The 23004-nt window shown below is 43.2% G+C and overlaps 1 protein-coding gene across 1 annotated transcript in view; it reads right to left on the reverse strand.

Annotated features, from left to right (window-relative positions):
* Positions 1 to 23004, reverse strand: part of LOC146063032 (uncharacterized) — a 54750-nt gene that overhangs the window by 17591 nt on the left and 14155 nt on the right. The window contains exons 6-13 of the mRNA XM_083175043.1: positions 20927 to 21103; positions 18453 to 18594; positions 17769 to 17953; positions 15558 to 15699; positions 15041 to 15211; positions 6865 to 7653; positions 1227 to 1435; positions 472 to 634 (exon numbers count right to left, since the gene is read on the reverse strand). Of these exons, the coding sequence (XP_083031169.1) occupies positions 472 to 634; positions 1227 to 1435; positions 6865 to 7653; positions 15041 to 15211; positions 15558 to 15699; positions 17769 to 17953; positions 18453 to 18594; positions 20927 to 21103 (1978 nt within the window). The remainder of the gene's footprint in view (positions 1 to 471; positions 635 to 1226; positions 1436 to 6864; positions 7654 to 15040; positions 15212 to 15557; positions 15700 to 17768; positions 17954 to 18452; positions 18595 to 20926; positions 21104 to 23004) is intronic.

A 23004-nucleotide genomic window follows, 5' to 3' on the forward strand; every position in this document is an offset into this window, starting at 1 on the left:
CACGGCAGGCCTTCAGCTTCATCTCTGGCGTCTCCAGCGGTCCCAGTGCATTGCGCGAGTTCCCAGGCACGCCGGTGACATCACTCGCACAATGCACTCCTAGGACTGCTGGAGATGCCGGAGATGAAGCTGAAGGCCTGCCGTGGACACCGGGGGACTCCTTGAACGCCAAGGGACCATCGGGGACCCACCAGGGGACAGGTAAGTATGTAAAAAAAAATATTCCAAAAACCGTAAAAATCCCTTATTCGGAATGCTCGTTGTCCCGAGCATTTCGGATAAGGGATACTCAACCTGTACTACTATTATTGTTGCTGTTCCTATTGATACTTCTACTGTATTTTTACTACTGACATCGCTGCTAATCTTACTACATTATTATTATTACTATTACTAGTACAACTACTACTGCAAAAATACTACTACTAATAATAATGATAATAATAATAATAATAAAAAAGTAACAGTTACCATATCCTTTAATTACATCTTGGAAAAGTGGCACTGTTGTTCTTCCCGAGAACTCCTCTGCGTGGTTTACCAGGGCATCTTTCACCGTCTCATACCCGGTCAGGACGACCACTTTCTCCTCTCCCAGCTGTACACTGTACACTGAGCCGTACTTCTCAGACAGCTGCAAAGCAACACACAGTGACATAAGTAGTTGATGTAAGCTTTTATTAAGCACAGTCACTATACTGTGGGTCTAGTTCTGAGGCAATTGTAGCCACAACAACCCCTCCGTCTTTTGCTGCAGCTGTTACTGCATGTTACACTGGCTACACAATAAACGCTAGGCGTTACCATGGATACGCAGGTGGGCTGATGCCTGCCTCGGGGCTGGCGGCTGACATCACATAACAACAGGGTCTCTGGTGATCGTTAAGCTGCGATCTTTGCAGTTTACAGAGCCAACCAGAACCCCCCCCCCCCATTTCCACTGCAGATGCAAAGTGTGCAGAGAGACTTAGATTTGGGTGAGATGTGTTCAAAGTTAAATCTGAATTGAAGTGTGATAATAAAATAGGCAGTATTTGCCCGGCACATAAACAAAATCTAACTCTCTCTCTCTGCACATGTTACATCTGCCCCGCTGCAGTGCAGCATGGTTCTATCCATTTGATAAAGATTTCGCTTTTGAGATCAGATCTGAATCAGGCCCTAGAAACAGACCATCATTTTCTTCCTTTATTGTAATAAGCGTAATGTATTCAGTGTAATATTACCTGGTGTAATGTTTTATAAGGTTTCTTCATATTAAATATGTGCAGGTTCCCGATGATTGGTAAAGGTTTCGGTCCAGGAGGAAAATTGGGACAAACGTTTCTTTTGCGTCCATAAAAAAAAATTGCCACAAAAAGGCACAGAATAACGGATAGAAGTATTGTGACCGGGTCCGAGAAATTCATGGTGCTGGCAATTTTTTTTTTTTTTACTATAATAAAAAATCAAAAACAAAATATATATATATAAAAGGAATATATTAAAACCATAAAACAATTACTTAACTTTCAGTCTTATATCTTATGCTGTGCAGAGATATATGGAGGACTTTGCTCTCAATGTATTATCTCAAATGTGTCAGGGTGTCTTTAATAAAACAGATTATGGTCAATTATTAACTGTTATCTGTGGCCTCCAGTATTTTCGGTCCGAATTCGATTCCACATAGGCAAAATTTTCATTTGCGGCGCTCGCTGCCTGATTGACAGGCAGGGAGCATTCCAGAGTGGGCACCCAGGGTTTCGTGGGTGTTCCCATAGAAACAGTGGGCGTGCCCATAGAAACACTGGGCGGAACCCAGCAAACGCAGGTGCCTGCTCAGGGCGGGTGCATGAAGCCACATGACCTCATGGCCCTCCCCCAATTTAAAGAAGACCGTTCAGCTTAAAAGTAAGTTCTGGTGCGTACTTTTAGCTGCGAACAATCATACGGTATGCACATGTGCGAACACCTTCTGCCGGTATCACACTCGCCATCAGGGGTGGGAAGGCGGCGGACAGGGGGCTGATGCAGGGCATCCCCATAAAAATGCCAGGAGTTCCCCCGCACATGCAGGCAGATCGTTGACATCAGCCATCTCCGGAAATAAAAGTCACTGACTTATTTGCTAATTATAAAAAAAATATTCAATGGTTGGCGGGGATTCTCGCGGCAGGGAGACGGGGGTCCGGTCAGCCGGTGGACAGGCGGTTTGGCTACGAACATAGGCAGCTCAGCAAACAGGTCTGAATTAGGCCCATCATTTGTAAACAATATCTTTCTTATTTTTGCTTGTTGACCCCATGTTCGAAAACATAAATACAAATAAAATGCATTCCAATACACTGCAGGGAGTTGGGGCAGAAGATTATTTGATAAAGAAAACAAATGAGTTAGGATCAATGTTCAAAATACAAATTATATATTGTAAACCTTGAATTAGGCAGGTCACAAAGGGGTTAAATCTGCAGCTACAGGCAGGGCTGCCAGCAGAAATTGTGGGGCCGGGACTGACAAAATAGGCGGGCCCCCTTCCCTCTTTGGAACACCTGGAATGCCTGGTGAGACCTCCGGTTTCCGCAGCACTGACTGCACTAATCCACCTCTACATTGCTTCAAGGGACATGCAAACTTTGTTTATGACAAATTATGCTTTATAAACTCCAGTCCTGGGCTCCCTTTCTGTCTGGGCCCAGAACTTGAGTCCCCGCAGTCCCCCCCTGATGGCTGTCCTGGCTACAGGTAAATCAGCCTATCCCTCGGTCTTGGCATAATACCTTTCAGTGGCGTAACTAGATATCCATAGGCCCCATAGCAAAAGCTTGTAAGGGCCCCCTATTTAGCAACTGATTGTGACAAATATATGTAAATCATATTACTTAGACAGTAAAGATGGGCCCCCTTCAGCTCTGGGCCCCATAGCAGCTGCACCCCTTGCACCTATGGTAGTTACACCCTTGCCTTTAATTCCTGTAAATTAATAACAAAAGTTTATAGCTGTGTGTTACTAATGCCAGGTGAGGTTGTCTACATTGTATTGTGTTGCTACATTAAGATCTAATGTATAACGTTAGCCTGAGCAGGTACATTCTGTAACCCATGGCTGGAGAAAAGACATTTAAAAGTTCTAACCAAATCTAAAAACACATTTGCAGGTTGTTTTATTCATCACTACAATATGACTAGCGTCATTCACTTATCTGTGATCACTATAATATGTGATGGATCTGATGACAGTAATGCAGAACATTCTATACTTTTATTACGTCTTACCTGTATTACTGCACAGTACTCAGCTGCAGAACACTGGCCAGGTCTCTGTAGTCTCAGAGTCTCTGCATTTCCGCAGTGTATGACAGCGTTACCTGTTATTCAGCTTTCTAATGGATCAAAGGACATGTTACGTCATGTGATGCAAACAGGTTTCTATACATTTACACTACACAGACACACGTGATTGAGTTACTCCTGTGGTCTGTTATTACACATTTGTATATTGCTGTATACTGTTCAGACTGTTGTTTGGGGGCAGAGGGCATGATCCCGCACCATACTGAACAACAAAGCCAACCTGGGTTGGTATGGAGCGCCTACCAAGAGTGGTTTAATCAACACAGCAGCTGCTTACGGGAGTAGTCAGCTCCCAATTATACAAGAAAAAACAACAATAAAAGGTAAAGCAGCGCTGTAAATTACAATGAAAAATTTATTGTACACAATAATAATAAAAACATAAATTATATATTAAAATGAACCATTGGCATGTGCAAATTTCAAGTAATGATGTATTGGTGGACCCAATAATTATAATCACCAATTTGGAGGTAGAATTTGACCTGCTCTGATCCTTGGAGAGAATTGGAAAGTCCTTATTTGCCACTTGGTGGTATCCTGAAGGTGTTAGCATGGACTACAACTGATGGCAACGATGGAATTAGCCTATCAGGAGTCCCACTACTGCGAGTGGTCAGGTGTCCAACTGTACTTTGTGTGGCTTGAGACTTTCAAGATGGTGGAGGTCCGATCAGGTAAATAAGCAGGTGGGGCAGTCCTTTGGAAATAAAGGGTAAAAGTCCTCAGGTGATTGGGGTCCAAGAATAGGGTGGTCACCAACGCGTTTCGCAGTACCAACTGACTGCTTTGTCAAGGTGTCCATTATGGTCTGTGGGTGCCATTTTTATATCTGGCTTCCCTAAGGTTCATTTGCATACCAAATTGGTTCAGTGTTATACAAAGTATAAAAAACATAAAATAAGCCTACTCGGAGACAGTAAGGGTATTTACTTATATAAAATATATAACTCATAATGCAATTTGATGTTTATAACAATAAAAAAACCAAGAATAAAATATAATGACAGTAATATTACTTCCGGGTCATTTCCTTTCTCTAGGCAAAATTACATCACTTCCGGGTCGGGTTTTCTATACCATCAGTAATTATATATATCCAGTGTATTTATACATTTATAAAACACTCGTTTAGAGAGGGTGATTGGGGGTAGTGGCCCCGCTTATAAGGATTTCTCCCGATCGCACACAAAGTGTGAGTTACGGGGATGATGTTTATATCTTACCGGAAGTGGTAGTGCGGTTAGGCATCCTTGTAGTCATGGATACAAGGGGTTGATCCGGAGGTGACGTCGCGCTCGTAGCTCAACGGCGCGTACGTCACATCCGGCACAAACTGTGTAGTAGTAGAGATGCTCCGGCAACGAGTACCGGAAGTGTTACACCGCTATCTGGGAAACTTTAGTTACATCATTTCCTACAGGTGACACGCAAGTTAGATAATCATATCCTGGTATTTGGACCGCAAATGGAACTTTATTATCTGTGTTCGTTCCTGTGTTTGACACGCAGGGGGGATCATATCCTGGTATTTGAACCGCAAATGGAACTTTATTATCTGTGTTAATTCCTGCGTTTGACACGCAGGGGGAACATTAACATCCTTGTGTTTGAAACGCAAATATCTTTACAAAACGATCTATAGTTCTGGCTGACAAATAGCTTTATGAAAGCAACCGAACATAAACAGTACTATATATACACCATATATTATACATATTTTCTACATAGAGGAAGGGATTTCATTATTTGTTCTTATTTAGTTGGGATATTATCAAAAGGAGCATAGTAAACTACAGATACATATGAAATATATAATTAAATAATTTACATATTAATTATTTGACCACTAACCTTGGTATATTTATATTAACTTTTTTATTGTTTTCAACAATGTTTAATTGTATAATATTATAAAAACAAAAATAAAAAACAAAAATAAAAAACAAAAATAAAAATAAAAATAAACATAAACATAAACATATAAATAATTAAAAATCAATTATAATAATAATAATGAAAGATAATAATAAAAATCCATATGATGGGGATAGGGAAAAAGGGGGAGAGGGTACAATGGAAGGGAGGGGGAATCATGCAGATGAAGATAACGGACTAATATTTCCAGAATGTTGAGTGATATTTTTCATATTTTTCATAAAACAACATTTAATTCCAGTGAATCATTCAGTCCTTTCGGATAGAGGGAATTGAATTTGAATATCCAATATATCTCTTGGTTGCATAGTAACTTAAATCTATTCCCACCACGTTTTGAAATTTCAATTTGTTCTATACCTACAATGTTTAGATCCTTAGGATCACTCCTATGGCAATCAGCAAAATGGCGGGACACACTATGTAATAAGTTCTTGTTTATGATATTTCTACGATGCTCAAGGAATCGCACCCTCATGGGTCTGGTGGTTCTACCCACATAGTGCAATCCGCAGGTGCAGGTCAATAAATAAATGACATAGTCACTATTGCAATTGATGAAGTTTTTTATAATATAAGGATTTTTTTCCCCCTCTATTGGGATCATTTTCGTTTTATTTTCAATGTATCCACATGTAATGCATGAATTTCTCCCACATTTATAGCAGCCTTGGATTTTATTTGGCAGCCACATGTCTGGGACGGTTGATGTTGCTGTTATTGTTTTATTATTATGTTTAAGTTCTTTTAGCTCACTAGGGGCTAACATGGTTTTTAATGTTTTCTTTCTTTTAAAGATGAATGAAGGCTTTGGGGGTAGGATTCCTCGTAATGTCTGGTCTTGTTTTAAAATATCATAATTTTTTTGGACAATACTTTTTATTTCCTTATATTGCGTATTGAAAGTAGAAATAAAGGAAATCCCCCTATCTATTGGGGTTGTGGTGGTTCTCTTTTTGGGTACTAGTAAACTGTCTCTGTCGTATTTTTTGACCTCTTCAATTGCATTTTTTACTGTATATTCAGGATAACCTCTTGCTGTGAATGAATTGGCTAGTTCGTTGGCCTGTTGCTCAAATGTCTTTACATCTGAGCAATTCCGTCTGAGGCGGAGCATCTGCCCCTTGGGTATGTTCTTCTTCCAGGAGGGGTGGTGAGCACTCTGATAGTGTAAATAAGAGTTTGTATTTACTGTTTTTTTATAATTAGAAGTGTGAATCTTATCTTCTCTAATTTCCAAACTTATATCAAGGAAGTCCATTTTTTTAGAGTGAAAAGAGTGCGTGAATTTAAGATTAAATGAATTAGAATTAAGGTGTGTGACAAACGTGAGTGCAGAGGATAGATCCCCGTCCCAAATAATAAAGAGATCATCTATGTAGCGGCCATAGAGGACCAGGTTCGCCTCCCAGCCGCCCCCCCACACGAGGAGGTCTTCCACCTCCCCCATGTAGAGGTTGGCATAGCTGGGCGCAAACCTGGTCCCCATGGCCGTTCCCATAGTCTGAAGATAGTGAGTGTTAAGGAAGGTAAAATAATTGTGATTAAGAATAAACGTAATAGAATCAAGAAGAAAGTGAATATGTTCCACACTGAGGTCCCCATCTTGGTAGAGTCTTTTTTCTACCGCTTTGACTCCCAGTTGGTGGGGAATGTTTGAGTAAAGACTCTGTACATCCAGAGTCATAAAAGAGTACGAGTCTTTCCACTTGACCTGATTAATCAGGTTCAAAAAGTGGGTCGTATCTTTGATGTGGGACCTCAGTGTGGACACCCGTGGTTGTAAGTAAGTGTCTACGTAGTGAGAAAGATTAGAAGTGAGGGACCCTACACCTGAAATAATAGGACGACCAGGAGGTGCAGTGAGGGATTTGTGTATCTTGGGGAGGTGATAATAGACTGGGGTGATTGGGTGATCGGATAAGAGGAAGCGAAACTCATCTTTTGTGATGACTTTCGCTTCAAGTGCTGAATCCAGTAAAGACTTAAGAGCTTTAATAAATTTAGGGGTCGGATCTGAGGGTAATTTTTCATATGTCCCCTCATCCTCCAGTTGTCTTAGAGCTTCACAAATATAATCCTCTCTATTTTGAATTATTATCCCCCCCCCCTTGTCCGCCTGCTTTATTGTAATAGAGGTGTCTTTTATCAAATTATTCAGGATGTTTTTCTCACTTCTTGTGAGGTTATCATTCAATGTCTTATTTTTTGAGTTTTGTGAAGAACACAAATTTTTAAAATCTTCAAGGGTCAGTCTATAGAAGCTTTCTATAAATGTCCCCTTGGACTTTATTGGGAAAAAATCCGATTTTTTATGGATTGAGCTTTTATCTATATTAAATAGTTTTTTCTCAATAGGGGTATCCTGTGGGTCGTTTTCATCTAGGAGCATCATTAAAGAATTTAGGGCTTCATCGTCTTTACTGTCAAGAAGAATAGGTATTGAGGGCTCATTAATTCTATCCAGTTTTTGATTGGCGAAATATTTCTGCCTACATAAAGTTCGATTGAGTTACTCCTGTGGTCTGTTATTACACATTTGTATATTGCTGTATACTGTTCAGACTGTTGTTTGGGGGCAGAGGGCATGATCCCGCACCATACTGAACAACAAAGCCAACCTGGGTTGGTATGGAGCGCCTACCAAGAGTGGTTTAATCAACACAGCAGCTGCTTACGGGAGTAGTCAGCTCCCAATTATACAAGAAAAAACAACAATAAAAGGTAAAGCAGCGCTGTAAATTACAATGAAAAATTTATTGTACACAATAATAATAAAAACATAAATTATATATTAAAATGAACCATTGGCATGTGCAAATTTCAAGTAATGATGTATTGGTGGACCCAATAATTATAATCACCAATTTGGAGGTAGAATTTGACCTGCTCTGATCCTTGGAGAGAATTGGAAAGTCCTTATTTGCCACTTGGTGGTATCCTGAAGGTGTTAGCATGGACTACAACTGATGGCAACGATGGAATTAGCCTATCAGGAGTCCCACTACTGCGAGTGGTCAGGTGTCCAACTGTACTTTGTGTGGCTTGAGACTTTCAAGATGGTGGAGGTCCGATCAGGTAAATAAGCAGGTGGGGCAGTCCTTTGGAAATAAAGGGTAAAAGTCCTCAGGTGATTGGGGTCCAAGAATAGGGTGGTCACCAACGCGTTTCGCAGTACCAACTGACTGCTTTGTCAAGGTGTCCATTATGGTCTGTGGGTGCCATTTTTATATCTGGCTTCCCTAAGGTTCATTTGCATACCAAATTGGTTCAGTGTTATACAAAGTATAAAAAACATAAAATAAGCCTACTCGGAGACAGTAAGGGTATTTACTTATATAAAATATATAACTCATAATGCAATTTGATGTTTATAACAATAAAAAAACCAAGAATAAAATATAATGACAGTAATATTACTTCCGGGTCATTTCCTTTCTCTAGGCAAAATTACATCACTTCCGGGTCGGGTTTTCTATACCATCAGTAATTATATATATCCAGTGTATTTATACATTTATAAAACACTCGTTTAGAGAGGGTGATTGGGGGTAGTGGCCCCGCTTATAAGGATTTCTCCCGATCGCACACAAAGTGTGAGTTACGGGGATGATGTTTATATCTTACCGGAAGTGGTAGTGCGGTTAGGCATCCTTGTAGTCATGGATACAAGGGGTTGTATTGTGTTGCTACATTAAGATCTAATGTATAACGTTAGCCTGAGCAGGTACATTCTGTAACCCATGGCTGGAGAAAAGACATTTAAAAGTTCTAACCAAATCTAAAAACACATTTGCAGGTTGTTTTATTCATCACTACAATATGACTAGCGTCATTCACTTATCTGTGATCACTATAATATGTGATGGATCTGATGACAGTAATGCAGAACATTCTATACTTTTATTACGTCTTACCTGTATTACTGCACAGTACTCAGCTGCAGAACACTGGCCAGGTCTCTGTAGTCTCAGAGTCTCTGCATTTCCGCAGTGTATGACAGCGTTACCTGTTATTCAGCTTTCTAATGGATCAAAGGACATGTTACGTCATGTGATGCAAACAGGTTTCTATACATTTACACTACACAGACACACGTGATTGAGTTACTCCTGTGGTCTGTTATTACACATTTGTATATTGCTGTATACTGTTCAGACTGTTGTTTGGGGGCAGAGGGCATGATCCCGCACCATACTTGATGGTTGTAGTCAGGGAAATCTTGGGCACAGGTACAACAACTTCCCGGGGCAAGATTTACTTGTCTGCGGTCCCACCTGGCGCTCATCCTAGCTCCTGCAAATGTAAAATTGCCCTCAAAAAAAATATCCGCCCCCTTAGAGCAGACAATTTTTGAGGATGCTAGAGGAGGCAGCCATACTTAAAAACGGTCTGCTGTTAGGGGCAGTCATTTTGTGAGGGTAATTTTTCATTAGCAGGAGCCAAAAGGAGCGCCAGTTGCGACCGCAGACAAGTAGATCTTTGGGTCCCGGTCAGACGATGCGGCGGCAAGCGGAGGGGTAAGGCAGGGTTGGGGGGGGGGGGATGGGTTTAACTTTTCTGAGGGGGGAACTGACAAAATATCCTGGCGTGACTGTGGGGGCATATATTTGGTAGTTACGCCACTGGTACATACACATACTGTATGATTTGGTGCCATCGAAGATGGTTTAAGTAAAAGAGAAGGATACATGAGGGAAAAAGGTCCTGTGCGGGAGAGCTTACATTCTAAAGGGGAGGGGCAGACAGACATGGGTGACAGATAGGGTACATGTGGACATTTGAGTGGGTAGATCCTCCAGGATCCCTTAAATGCATCAGTGATTTCAATCATTGGCTTGATATTCTTATTAAATCATTACAAGGCAATTTTTGTAATGGAGTAATTTACTGTGATCCCTAGGTGTCAAGTTTTTAACCTACAAAATGTTTATTGATACTAAACCTTCTGAGGAAACTGCTGACACACCAATAGCAGAGAGGGGCGTAAAGGGTTCATTTATTTATTGTCCTGTCAACTCGATCCTGCAAATACGACTTCAGCCCTGGTCCTCAGCATGCAGCGCCCTCCCTCCGGGCATCTGCCCGTAACATCAGAGATCTTCACCTGTATGGCCGGCTCTTTGTGTCATACAAGCTACTTTTTGACCCTGTTGACCTTTTGTACCCATTGTCCTTTTTTACTGTCTTCTATGTCCATCTTGACCTTTGACCCTGTTGGCCATTGTCATGCCGACCAATTGTGGTCACCTCATTGACCGTCTTACGTTTTTCTGTATATCTATTGAATCACACCCCTTTTCAGAAACACGTCCGATTTTGGTTGTTTTCTGCAAACTGGCACCTTCTAGATGCGCCAATAGGTAATCTGGTGCACTGCTGGACAGAAATACAATATTGTCTCCTGGAAATGCCATTTTATTCAATGGTGCAGATGAAGAACAGGTCTTGCAGTATCGCTCACATGATTGACATGTAGTGGTGTTTTGAGGATGGAGCGGGGGAGGCAGTGCCTGATTAAGCAATAGGCTGACTAAGCTACAGCCTAGGGGTCCAGGACTGGGGGGGGGGGGATTGCAGGTGACAGCTAAGGAATAAAATGAAGGCATAATTTATTCCATGCTTGTTAGCTATCACCCGTCCTGATGTACTGTGGGTGATACACTTCCTAAGGTGACTGCCAGATGGCTGTGCCAATGTAACTTAACCCTTTGAGTGACTTTTGTCAAAATTGTTGTGAAAATTGGCCACATTTTTTTTATTCTTCATAATGACCTGTAATATTTACCTTATATAGCAAATATAATCCTCTTTCAGCCAACATTTTTTCATTTGAATTTATATAACAAATGTGAGTGACGCTGGCATTTTTAGTGCATCACAGAGATGTTGGTACTCATAGGGTTAACTTAAGCCAAATCCCTTCTTCACACACCACAAGCATTAGATCCTACATGCCAGGTGTATAATCTTTCCTACAGATGGAGCCCCTCTCAGTCAGCTCCAGCGCTCGCCAGAATGTCCCTGCTGGCGAGTGCTGGCTGAGAGGGACACCATTAGACTGGGACGCGCGGGCGTCTCACACGCACACGCGTCCCAGTCAGTCGTCAGTTGGGCGGCGGAACCCTGCCTGTCTCTGCTTCAGGGAGACGGGCAGGGTTTGGGGTGTGCAGGGGAGGCGTTGACCTACAGGGAGCTCCTTTGGAACAGGGTACGCAAGTGTCTCATGCACGCATGCCCCCTTCCAATGGATGGTGGGGCCTGGCTGCTGGTGCAAGAACCAGGCCAGCTCCATCTGTACATGCACATGGTCGAAGTCCCTGAGCACCCATACCATACCCTCCAACATTTGAAGGGCAGAAATTGGTACACATTCAGAAAGGGGCGTGGCATCACAAAAAGGGGTGTGGTATTACACATTATACCACACATCGTAATGCCCACTACACATTGTGCCACACATCATGATGCCCATTACATACTATATATAACAAACCATAATGCCCATTACATGTTATGTAATATACTGTATGCACATAAATGCTGCTGACCTACATGCTCATTGCTAGAGGGTTCTTTCTTAATGCCAGGGGCTGACGTTTGAGGCCAAGGAGGCTTAGGCTTCATGATTGTTGCCAAGAGGGAGTGCAGGGCACGTTGCCAAGGGGGAATTAAATGCTCATTGCAAAGGGGGGGGGGGGGGGTATTGCTTGTTGCCAAGGGGGGGAGAAAATGCTCGTTGTCAAGGAGGAGGGAATTGCTTGTTGTCAAGGGGGAGCCGCCGGACGCACACAATTTAATAAAATGACAGCCGGGCAGAGAGAACAGTCTGTGCGTTGCCCGGCTGTATAGTCAAAGCAGCGGCAGCAGCCTGGTCCATCGCTATTTTCAATTCTCTCACTGGGCGGCCACGAGCCAATAGGAGCTCAGGGTCAGGCAGCCAATCATGAGCGGCTGCCAGACCGCAAGCTCCTATTGGCTCGCGGCCGTCCACTCCAGACTAGGGAGAATTGATAACAGGGAGAGACTAGGCTGCTACTGCCGCTGCTTTGAGTATACGGCATAGGGCAGAAACTAGATCCAGCCGGGCAGCGCACAGACAGCTCACTGCCCTGCTGTCAAATCGGTACATGTTTAATTTGCCGGTACAGACCGTAAAAAATGGTACTGTACCGGCAAATTCGGTACTGTTGGAGGGTATGCCATACATGTGTGTTTAGCAGCATTACAAGGGGAGCTACAAGTGTATTAGCCTAGGGAAACTGGAACCTTTAATCAGGGCCTGGAGGGGGAGAGGCACCCTCAAGCCCACCATCAGAAATTGGGTGTGTATTCATCATACCTCCCAACTTTGTGGTCGCTGGACCCGGGACACTGCTGATGCCAAAATCTTCGGGGTGTGGCCTAATTTTGTGGGTGTGGCCTATACTCGCAGATCTCACGCGAGGCCACGCCCCCATTTTACCGCTATGGGGGCATGACCCAGAGGCTCTGTGAGCCTCTAGCCATGCCCCCAGCCCCCTGGCTGCAGGAATAGACGCATGTTTATTCCCCGTTGCTTAGCAGCCGACAGGGGGGACTCCCAACAGCCCCCCATCACTGCGGGACACTGCCGCCCGCGGGTGGGACAGCGGGACAGGCCCTAATAATTGGGACTGTCCCGCTAAAATAGGGACTGTTGGGAGGTATGATTCATTGTAATTATTTAAGTGTACATCAGCACTATTATTGTTATTTCTTTGTAAGCCCAGCATCATAGCACCTCTTACTATTGGTGTAATTAGGGTACGCAGTCCAAGATTTCCCTCCCACACATCTTCACTGATAGGGTACTGATTTAAAAGGTAACACCTACAATAGACTCAAAATAAGGCGTTGCATCTGTAATAAGCATTCTTCTAGTGCATGAAATGTATTTCAATCTGAACGTGGCAGGAAAACCCAATCACAAGCTTGGAAATAGTTTGGTTCTCAGGAAAACGATTTGCACACTTTTAGTTGCAATGGAAGAGGTTTTTTTTTACCCTTGTGGGGGCCCTCTGTTCAAAGCCAGTATAAACAGCAGGAAATTCCAGAACTCATAGGGCGGTATTCAATGAGGCTGATTCGCCAGGTTTTTATGGCGATTTTGTGCTGTATGGCGAATTTTTGTCTAAAACGGTGAATCACCCTATTCAATGACCGGATGGCGAATACATTTCAAGGTTTTTTTCGCCATGATTCACCGAGTAGCAATCGCTATCTTTTTATGGTGAAGTGGAATGTGAACTTTTAAAATAAAGTGTGTTGGTTTTTACGATTGGTGTCAAAAAATCAGGAATTTTATTCTGAGGAGGGGCATGCTATTTTTATTCATGTGCTGTAAGAACATGAATATATATTTAATAAAAAAAAAAAAATATATATATATATATATATAGGAGTAGGCAAAGAAGCAGACAGCGGCACTCTGGGAATTTTCAAAAACGTATATTAGTGCAAAAATAGCATACCAACGTTTCGGGGCATAAGGTACCCCTTTGTCAAGGTGAACAGTGCACTGCACTGTTCACCTTGACAAAGGGGTACCTTATGCCCCGAAACGTTGGTATGCTATTTTTGCACTAATATACGTTTTTGAAAATTCCCAGAGTGCCGCTGTCTGCTTCTTTGCCTACTCCTGCACAACTGTTCCAGAAGGCACCTGGGTCCCTGACCAGCTGGGGGAGTGCCAGGTCAACACACACCTTGCGCTATATATATATATTTTTTTTTACACAGACCAGCCAGCAGGGGGCCGGAGCTGAGCGGCTCATTAGATATTCATATATTCACTTCACCCGATCATTACATATGCATGATCGGGTGTAGTGAATATACCCGGTCCCCTGCTGGCACCCCCGGGGGGCAGCCTGTGCTGCCTGGCACCTGGGGAGCCCACCTCCCCCCCACAAACGTTCTGGGGCAGGCAGGGAGACTTCCATCTCCCTGCCTGCCACCGTCCTCAGGCTCCCTGCGGCGTCCGCCGCAGGAGCTCAAATTCGCCGGTCAGGGGCAGCGAGCCCCTGACTCGTTGAATACCGGAGCCGGTGAGGCTCCGGAATGCAGCGAGCAGTGGCGAATGTGCAGTGAATCCTAAACAGGATTCGCTGCACGTCGCCAGTATTCACATTGAATACTGCCCATAGATGGGCACCCTCAAGCAATTTGCAGTGCTGTCATCTCTCTTTATCTGGGCTGAAACCCAGTCAATGAAGTCTAATGTCGGTGTGATTTGATTGGAAAAAAAGGGTGGAGATTGTCTCAGTACCATTCACTCACTCACACACATTTATCTGCGGATACAGCATGGTGCCATAATGGTGGGGCATTTGTTGGACACTGTGGCCCAGATGTATCAAGCTTCAAAAAGTGATAAAGTGGAGAGTGATAAACATCCAGCTCCTCAATGACATGTTCCAGGCTGGGTTTTAAAAAAAAATGGCAGGAAGGAGCTGATTGGCTGGTTGTTTATCACTCGCCACTTTTTTGAAGCTTTATACATCTGGCCCTGTGATTGGTGCTGGATCATATGAACACAGGTGTGTATACAGGTTGGGCCCCTGTACATTGGAAGAGATTGAAACTGTACAATAATTGAACCCCATATCACCGTGCAAACAGCGTAGCCATAGTAAGTGACTTTCAATGGTTTAAAAATAAGATATAGTCTTTATTATATCTCCATAAACCCAACTAGGAAAATAAAATCCTTTATATTTAGTGCATGTTACAATTCTATGTTATGTACGAGGCACAGCACACATCATATAGGGCTTAGGACAACAGGTAAAAGAAACTTGAGGGGTCAGGTCCAGTGTGGCCCCCGGAGGAGCCTGGAAGGTGAAGTTCTGCAGCAGCTTCACAAAGAACATGAAGAGTTCCATTTTGGCCAAGTTCTCCCCGGCACAACTTCTCTTACCTAGAACAAGGGAACGTAACTTATGTTATAGTTATACACAATTCTGTACAGTACAGTACTGTGAGATTATTGCACTGATTATCGCCCTCCCTCCCTGTGCACAACTGCAAATACGTCAGCGGCCCTCCCTCACAATGGCCGGGCAACACCAGCGTGTTCCGGGGCACTCTGGAAACGCTGGGTTGCCGTCCCCAAATGGCTGTTAATCATCCTGCAAATGGCCAATGATAAATAACCTTTTTGCAGGGGGACCTGTGCATCCGCAGTAGTTCTATAATCGACAGGGCTACAAATTCGTGACCAGGGCTGAATGGGCCCCTAAGGCAGAACGTCAGAGGCCACTCACCGGCTGAGAACGGCATGAACGCTTCATTCTTCACAAAATTTCCGCCGGCGTCCAGAAAATGTTCCGGGTAAAACTCTTTTGGTTTTTTAAAGTGATTCTTGTCGTACAGCACCGACGTCAGCAGGGGGATGACTTGTGTCCCCTGTAGATATAATAACAGGGTAGTATTGTATATTTAAGTACAGAACAATTAAAGTGTGTAGTATTCCGTGATGATATGTTATCAACGTTGTATATTTTTGACTGCATGGTGCAAATTTTTAAAACTCCTACTTAGAAACAGATGTATACTAAAAATGAAAACCCTTATCGATCCCTAATACAACAATTACTAAGCCGCCGTTTGTCAAATCTGAGGATCCAGATTACCAGTTATTTGTGTTGTTGCTTTAAATCCATCTGTCAAATTCATGAATGATTGACAGCTTTAAAAACCTGACATTGCAGTAAATCTACCACTTACACACAGAGGCCCTTATTCTGATCGGTGCGGCCGGAGCCGCATATGCGGCTCCGACCGCACCAGACGAATCCCCGCCTTCCATACGGATCGCCACGGCCGTCCGTACGCGGCCATGTGGCGATCCGCATGATTGTGGACGGGGATACGCCTCCTCCATGGTGGGAGCAGCCCCTGCATTCGATGGTCGTTGAACATCGAATGCAGGGCCGCACGCTCCACCAGGTCCCGCAACACAAGACCACACGGACACTTGTCCGTGTGAAATCTTGTATGGGGGCGGGCAGCTGACATCCGGCGATGTCAGATGCCCGCCCTGTACCCACGCGTCATAGCCTCATTAGCATGCGTACGCCCCGCGTTTGCATCGGAACGCCCATGAAACGCGGGGCGTATGCATATGCAAATGAGGCTTCGTAGCCCCTCACGCCCCTATCCACCCCCTTTGCGGCGGACAAAATACGTGTACGGCGATTTCGGCTGCACATGCGCAGAGTGGCCTCTGCACATGCGCAGACCGAAAACATCGGCGGAACGGCCGCATGCGGCCGTTACCGCTTCAACCAGAATAAGGGCCAGAGTGATATTGTTCTCTTTTCTAAATGATCTGACTATACCCCACCAGCCCTGCTCCCTCCCTCCTCCCACTGTCACCTCACCTTTCCGTGATCAGTATCACACTGTACTCCCTTCGTGCCCAACTCCTGCCGTTTCCATACCTATCTCAGTGACCAGCACCATCGCTACACCCTCTGTATACCAGCCTTCCAACTCATTCTTGCCTGAGTGCTATAGCAACCCTGATAATGTTATTCACATCTCTCCCACACACTTACACCCCTTATCCTGTGCCCTATGGAATGCCAGATCGGTTTTTAACAAACTGGTCCCCACTCATGACATTCCAACTCCCACCATCTCCTAGCCATTGCAAAACTTGGATCACCACCTCTGACGCTACTTCTCCTGCTGGAGGTCTCACATTCTTGCATACACCCTGACCAGAGGGCCACCATGGTGGTGGGGTTGGTGTTCTTTTACCCTCTAGTTATTCCTACCAACTCATACCTCCAGAACCATCTCTTACATTCTCTACATTTGAGGTCCACACTATATGCCTCTTCCAACCTGTGAATCTACCACTTGCTGTCATTTATCATCCACCCCCCCCCCCCCTCCCCGGCACTCCCTCAAAATGAATTGCTAGCTTCCACACTTCCTCATAATTACATTATGTTTATATATGCAAAGCGGTCCTCCCTTACACTATATAGTCGTCGCTGCAGCCCAGAGGTTGCACGTTGCCAGGGGTTACATGCTCATTGCCAGGGGGTACATGCTTATTTCCTACTCATTTGCTCCAGGGGATTCTTGCTTGTTGACTTGGGTCTCTTGCTCATTACCAGGGGATTTATTTTTGTTGCCAAGTTTTACATGCTGATTGACAGGGGTTTCATGCTCGTTGCTAGGGGCTAAATGCTCCTTGTCAGGATTTTCTTGCTTGACGCCATGTCTTGAAATCACACCATCATTTCTGGAATCCAGCACTTACGGGTAGCACTATAGACAGTGGTCTTCCCTGACAGTAGGACCTCTAGCACCTGTCTCCTCCAATATGGCACATATATTTGGTGAGTTATTGGACTGTGGTTGCACTGGTACGCCACTGGTTTAATTACTCACTTTAGTGGAGCATTATATATGAGGACACATCTGTACAATGATGGGACACAATCACATTTGCTTTTTACCTTTGGGATAAAATACCCTCGGAATGTGACGTCCTGAGTAGTAGCATGCGGAACATTTGCTGGAACTATATTTCCATATCTTTGAGTCTCGTGTATTACGGCGTCAGTATAGGGCATGTCCTTACGGTGAGCCACCTGAGGCTCCGCTGAGCCAATAACTTTTTCAATCTCATTTTGGACTTTTCCTGTTTCCAAAATAATAGGTATAGTGCATTAAACATAAGAACACTTGTGGATCACTAGTACTTCCAGATTACTTATTGCAGCTGACTATTGTTTTAAAACAAAATGTATCATGTAGCCCTGGGGTGACCAAACCGGTCCTCAAGATCTACCAACAGTTCCTGTTTTCTAGCTGGTGCACAGGTGTAGTAATCATTAAAGTCACAAACATGTGCTGCCTTCATTTCTAACCAGCAATGGGCCTAATTTTTTTGTGGAGGCCTGGAGCTGCCCCTCCATCCACCCCATTATTAATCTGGCCCTGCACTGCAGCCACACCTCTGGAGCCGCCACTGCTTCATTGTGCAGATCCACAGATGGACTGTTGGTAGATCTTGAGGACCAGCTTGGCCAGCCCAGAGCTAGCTGATGTAGGCCTCTAGCTGTATATAGCTTTATCTTTATAATTTTCTTTAGACAATATGATAAGTAATATGTATAAAGCAGAAAACATTTTCTTACTTTGGATATCTGGATATTTCATCATCATCAGAAGACCCCATCTCAGAGTGGTTGAGGTGGTCTCCATGCCAGCGCCAAAGAGATCAGTCACAAGCATTGTTAGATTTTCATTAGTGAAAAATAATTCAGGGTTTGGTTTTTCCTAAAATGCATAGAATCGTATTACTGTACGTAAAATGTAATGTGTGGTTTGTGTGGAAGATGTGACACGGCCTACTTATCAACCATCTGTGGTTTCTACTAAATTGGACCTTCTTTCTATAAATTATATACTTCTAAACATGAGCTCTGAAACTTTGGTTAATGTAATATCTCGAGACTCCTTGCAGCCATTTCACTTATTGTACCCACACAACTGGCATGTCAAAAGTTTACATTATAAGTGCCCACCATTAACCTGAGCCTGCAGAACCAATTGCCAAGGACTTCACCTATAACATCTCCCAATCCAGCTGTTAGCTGGTGCTTCAGGCAGGCTCAAGATCACAGGACCTTATATTTAAAGGCAACAGGATACATCAGAACAACTGAATTGAATAAGGAGTCAAAAGCACTAGCTGAATGCACATTATCCTTGTAACTCTATGAAGGAAATATGCTAAGGAAATAAAAATAAGTAGATAATAAAAAAACTATATAGATAATAATTAAAAGAATCTTCAAGATAGCTATGGTAACTGACACTGAATGTATGTAGGTTTTCTGAATAGCACAGGTAATTGCTCTACAGAGATAAGCTGGGCTGATTTACCTAATACAAAGGTGATTTGCACAGTAAAGATATGCTGGGCACAATGAGGCCTAGTTTGCACATCTTACTGGTTGCCAATAGACTGATTGAAGATAACAGAACTCACATCACCAGAAGCTGTTGAACTCTGCTTATATTGAATTGTATTATCCTGGTCAAGTCAGATTACAAATATGCACTACTGTACTTTAGAATCAATTAAAGACACTAACCCGAAGCATGAGCCAATTATGAGAGCTCAATGGCTGTCAGCTGTTAAGATGATGTTCCTTCCAGAAATTCTATGGGTGAGATTTAATAGGATGAGAGATTCAGAAAGTGAGAGATTTGGTGAGAAATCTCCAGTTTTTTTAAAGAGCCAATCATGTACACTGCAAAATCAAACTGATTTTGCAGTGTAAATGATTGCCGTTTTAAAAAACCTGGAGATTTCTTACCAAATCTCTCACTTTCTGAATCTCTCATCCTATTAAATCTCAACCTATATGTTTCATGAGCAATCCCTATTTAATCCCTTCCAAACTTTAATTCTACTTTTTCTAGATCACATGTCCAAACAACAAAGTAATAACGGAGAGCTCTAGCAGCGCCTAAATTACAGTCAATTTATTTATATATTTTATTAACCCTAAAAGTGCACGGGGGCGATTTTGTGTAATATTGCGGGAAATATGGTCGCTGAGCGACCATATTGCCTGCGATGGGAGTGTGCACTGGCGATATATCGCCGGGTGCGCGCTCCCGTTTTTACCCCTGTAGTGATCGCTGGTCGCAGGAACATGCTCCTGCGACCAGCTGATTTCCACTGCCGGGCTCCCCTGCGGCAGTTTCTTTTTCATCAGCGACCATCTCTGGTCACTGATGAACAGGAGACACAGAGCAATATATCTCCCCCGTGTGTACGGGGCTTTACTTATATAGCACCAGCATATTCCGGTATGTTTTAGAATGGCAACAATCAGTGATAAAACAAGACTGTGTAATGACATACTGACAGTGGCAGCTCCAGAGATAGCGGCTACAGCACAGTTCAAAATTCAAATAGGGGATGTGCACCAACTGCCATTCCTAACTGACTCGCTGGCAGTTGGCATGGCTCCCCCATTTGGATTTTGAACCTTTGTGTCAGCATACAGACTAGGGTGGCCAATCCCGGGATCTGGATCGTGGGATCCCAGGATTTGGCCCCAAAAAGGCCAGAATTTAATGATTAGACTGCACTAATGCCGGGCAGCAACTGAACACCCACTAAGAGTGCCCTGTTCACAAATTTATATGTATAAATAATGAGCATTCTACCAAGTCTTCCATCGGGTTAGAGCACCTATAAAGCTATTCCTACAGTATGTTACAAGTCACATACTTTTCCCCACAAGAGCCCTTGTCACCCAGTCATGGCCAGATATACCATATAAGACAGCTTTAGGCAGTTGCCTAGGGCACTACTGTCCTGAGTCTATTAAAAATAAAAAAATGATGCATTGCAATGAGTGATGTACTGTATACTTGTTAAATGTAATGCATACAGGCTGCTGAACTTCTAAAATGCTACGTCTACACTTGCCCCTGAGGCTGGAAAGTGGGTATAGATGTGTGGATTCTGTGGGGAGGGGCCAAAAGGCTGAGGTTTTGCTGTGGGTGCCAGGAAACCTGATGAACCCTGTTCCTCTATAAGGCTTATTGTATTAAACATCACACAAGGGCCAGTAAAGCGCCGCATTACCTCCTGCTGTTTCACCAGGAACGTGTCGATAAGATTCCTCTGGTCATTGGCGTCCAATTCCTTCTTCTGGGCGGTGAACGTCTCTCTAATAAATTTGTGCATCTCATCTACATTTTTGCCCACTGTTTTCTGAACTCCAGGAAACCAGCTCATCACAGAGGGGAATGCATTGTATATCTTACAGGGAAATAAGATACATATTTACAGTATATACATAGATATGCAGCTAATATAGGGCCTTATTTTGGTTCAATCTTTCTGACAAAATCCTTCTTAGATGGGCAAAATCATGTGCACTGCAGGTGGGGCAGATGTTACTTGCGCAGAGAGAATTAGATTTGGGTGGGGTTTTACTTCAAAGTGAGATCTATATTGCAGTGTAAAAATAAAGCAGCCAGTATTTACTCTCTCTGCACATGTTACATCTGCCCCCCCTGCAGTGCACATGGTTTTGTCCATCTAAGAAGGATTTTGTCAGAAAAAATGAACCTAAATAAGGCCCATAGTCTCCAGAATCACGTGACATATTAAAGCAGCATGTCAAAGCAAAGTATCACCAGTAACTTAATTTGAGGTAATGGATTAAACAATGGGGGGGACATTTATTACAGCTTGGAGAGAGACAAAGTTGCCATTTTATAGGTTGTGTTTGAAAGATTACAGACATATTGGCGCTTTATCTCTCGCTACTGTATCTTTACCCAAGCTTTGCTAAATCTCCCCCTGTATTGGGTCATTGAAGATGAACAAATTCATTGTTCTATCGATTATGGTTCTCCTGAAACGGTCCCCCTGTAGTGACATCACTGTGCATGCAGACCTGCCAGTAATGGCTGACTGGGAGAGAAGTTGTCCATTGAAACTACAATACAAATCATTTTATAAAATGTACTTGATAAATGCTTCCTCCAAGCTAATTAGTTGCTAAGGGTGTCTCCACCGGAAAAGATTCATGCAGCCCCCAACGCACCTACCCCCCCCCCCCCCCATACCTGCTTGAAGGGATTCCTTTGTCTGCCCCATTAACAAAATAATGGCCACTGCCTCCTTAGAGACAGTAATTACAGACGCTAGAGGAGCGGCGGCCATTGTGTGAGTGACATTGGTAACAGGGTAGACATGACAGAACCCGTTAGACACCTCTTCGGCAGGAAATAAAATTCAGTTCAGACTGACTCTTATTTCCATGGGGGGAGAGAAATCATTCGATGGTCGGCAACACTCAAATCAATTCTCTCCCCTTCGGCTGCATGTGAGGGGATGTGTTCACTTACATCCCCTCACATGGTACCGAGGGGATTTGGCATTGGACACACACACACACGCATTCGTTTGATCAATTTATGTTCTTCGATCAATGAGATACAACAGAAAATGGTAAGCCCCCCCCAAAATGTTAAACATATTTTGGGTCTACATGCGAGTCTATCACATGACACATTTGGAGGGGTGTTTATACCTCAGATTTGGTTGCATCTACTTATCAAACATTAACGTTATTGTTTTATTGTGCGTATATATCATTTAAAAAAGAAAGCTTTGACATTGGCGTGTATTCCCGGTACCGTATGTCTGAATTTGGAATTCTGAATTCTAGTAGAAAGCTTAGTCCCTATCCTACCTCCAATCTCTGTCTGCACAGCTCCCTCTGTCTATATCCAGGAAGTTTGAAACAGATCATTTTGGTTTCACTTTCTGTTAAGGAGTAATTTGGGTCCGTTAAGTGGCCTCTAGTGGTCACTGGTAGTACTTCACCTCAAAAAAGTTGAGGATTTAGCCTTTGATATTTATATACTGTAGATAATTGCTTATATACGAACAGGAAAGATTGTCTCTTTTATAAGCATAAAGAGAGAAAAATTTTAAATTTACCTTTTATTACATACCCATAAAAAGCATCTGATTTGTTAAATAACAATGGGATGAAATTGTACACAAATAAACACTAACTTAAAAAATTACGTGTCACTGGGTTTGAATGTTCGTATAGTAGATGTCAGTGATTCATATTCTTATGTTTATCTGTGATTCTAATTCCTGGGGTTGCAGATTACAAAATGTAAGCAATCAAGGGAAGG

This window comes from Crinia signifera, chromosome 3, assembly GCF_055691185.1.
Source record: "Crinia signifera chromosome 3, ASM5569118v1, whole genome shotgun sequence".
NCBI lineage: Eukaryota > Metazoa > Chordata > Amphibia > Anura > Myobatrachidae > Crinia > Crinia signifera.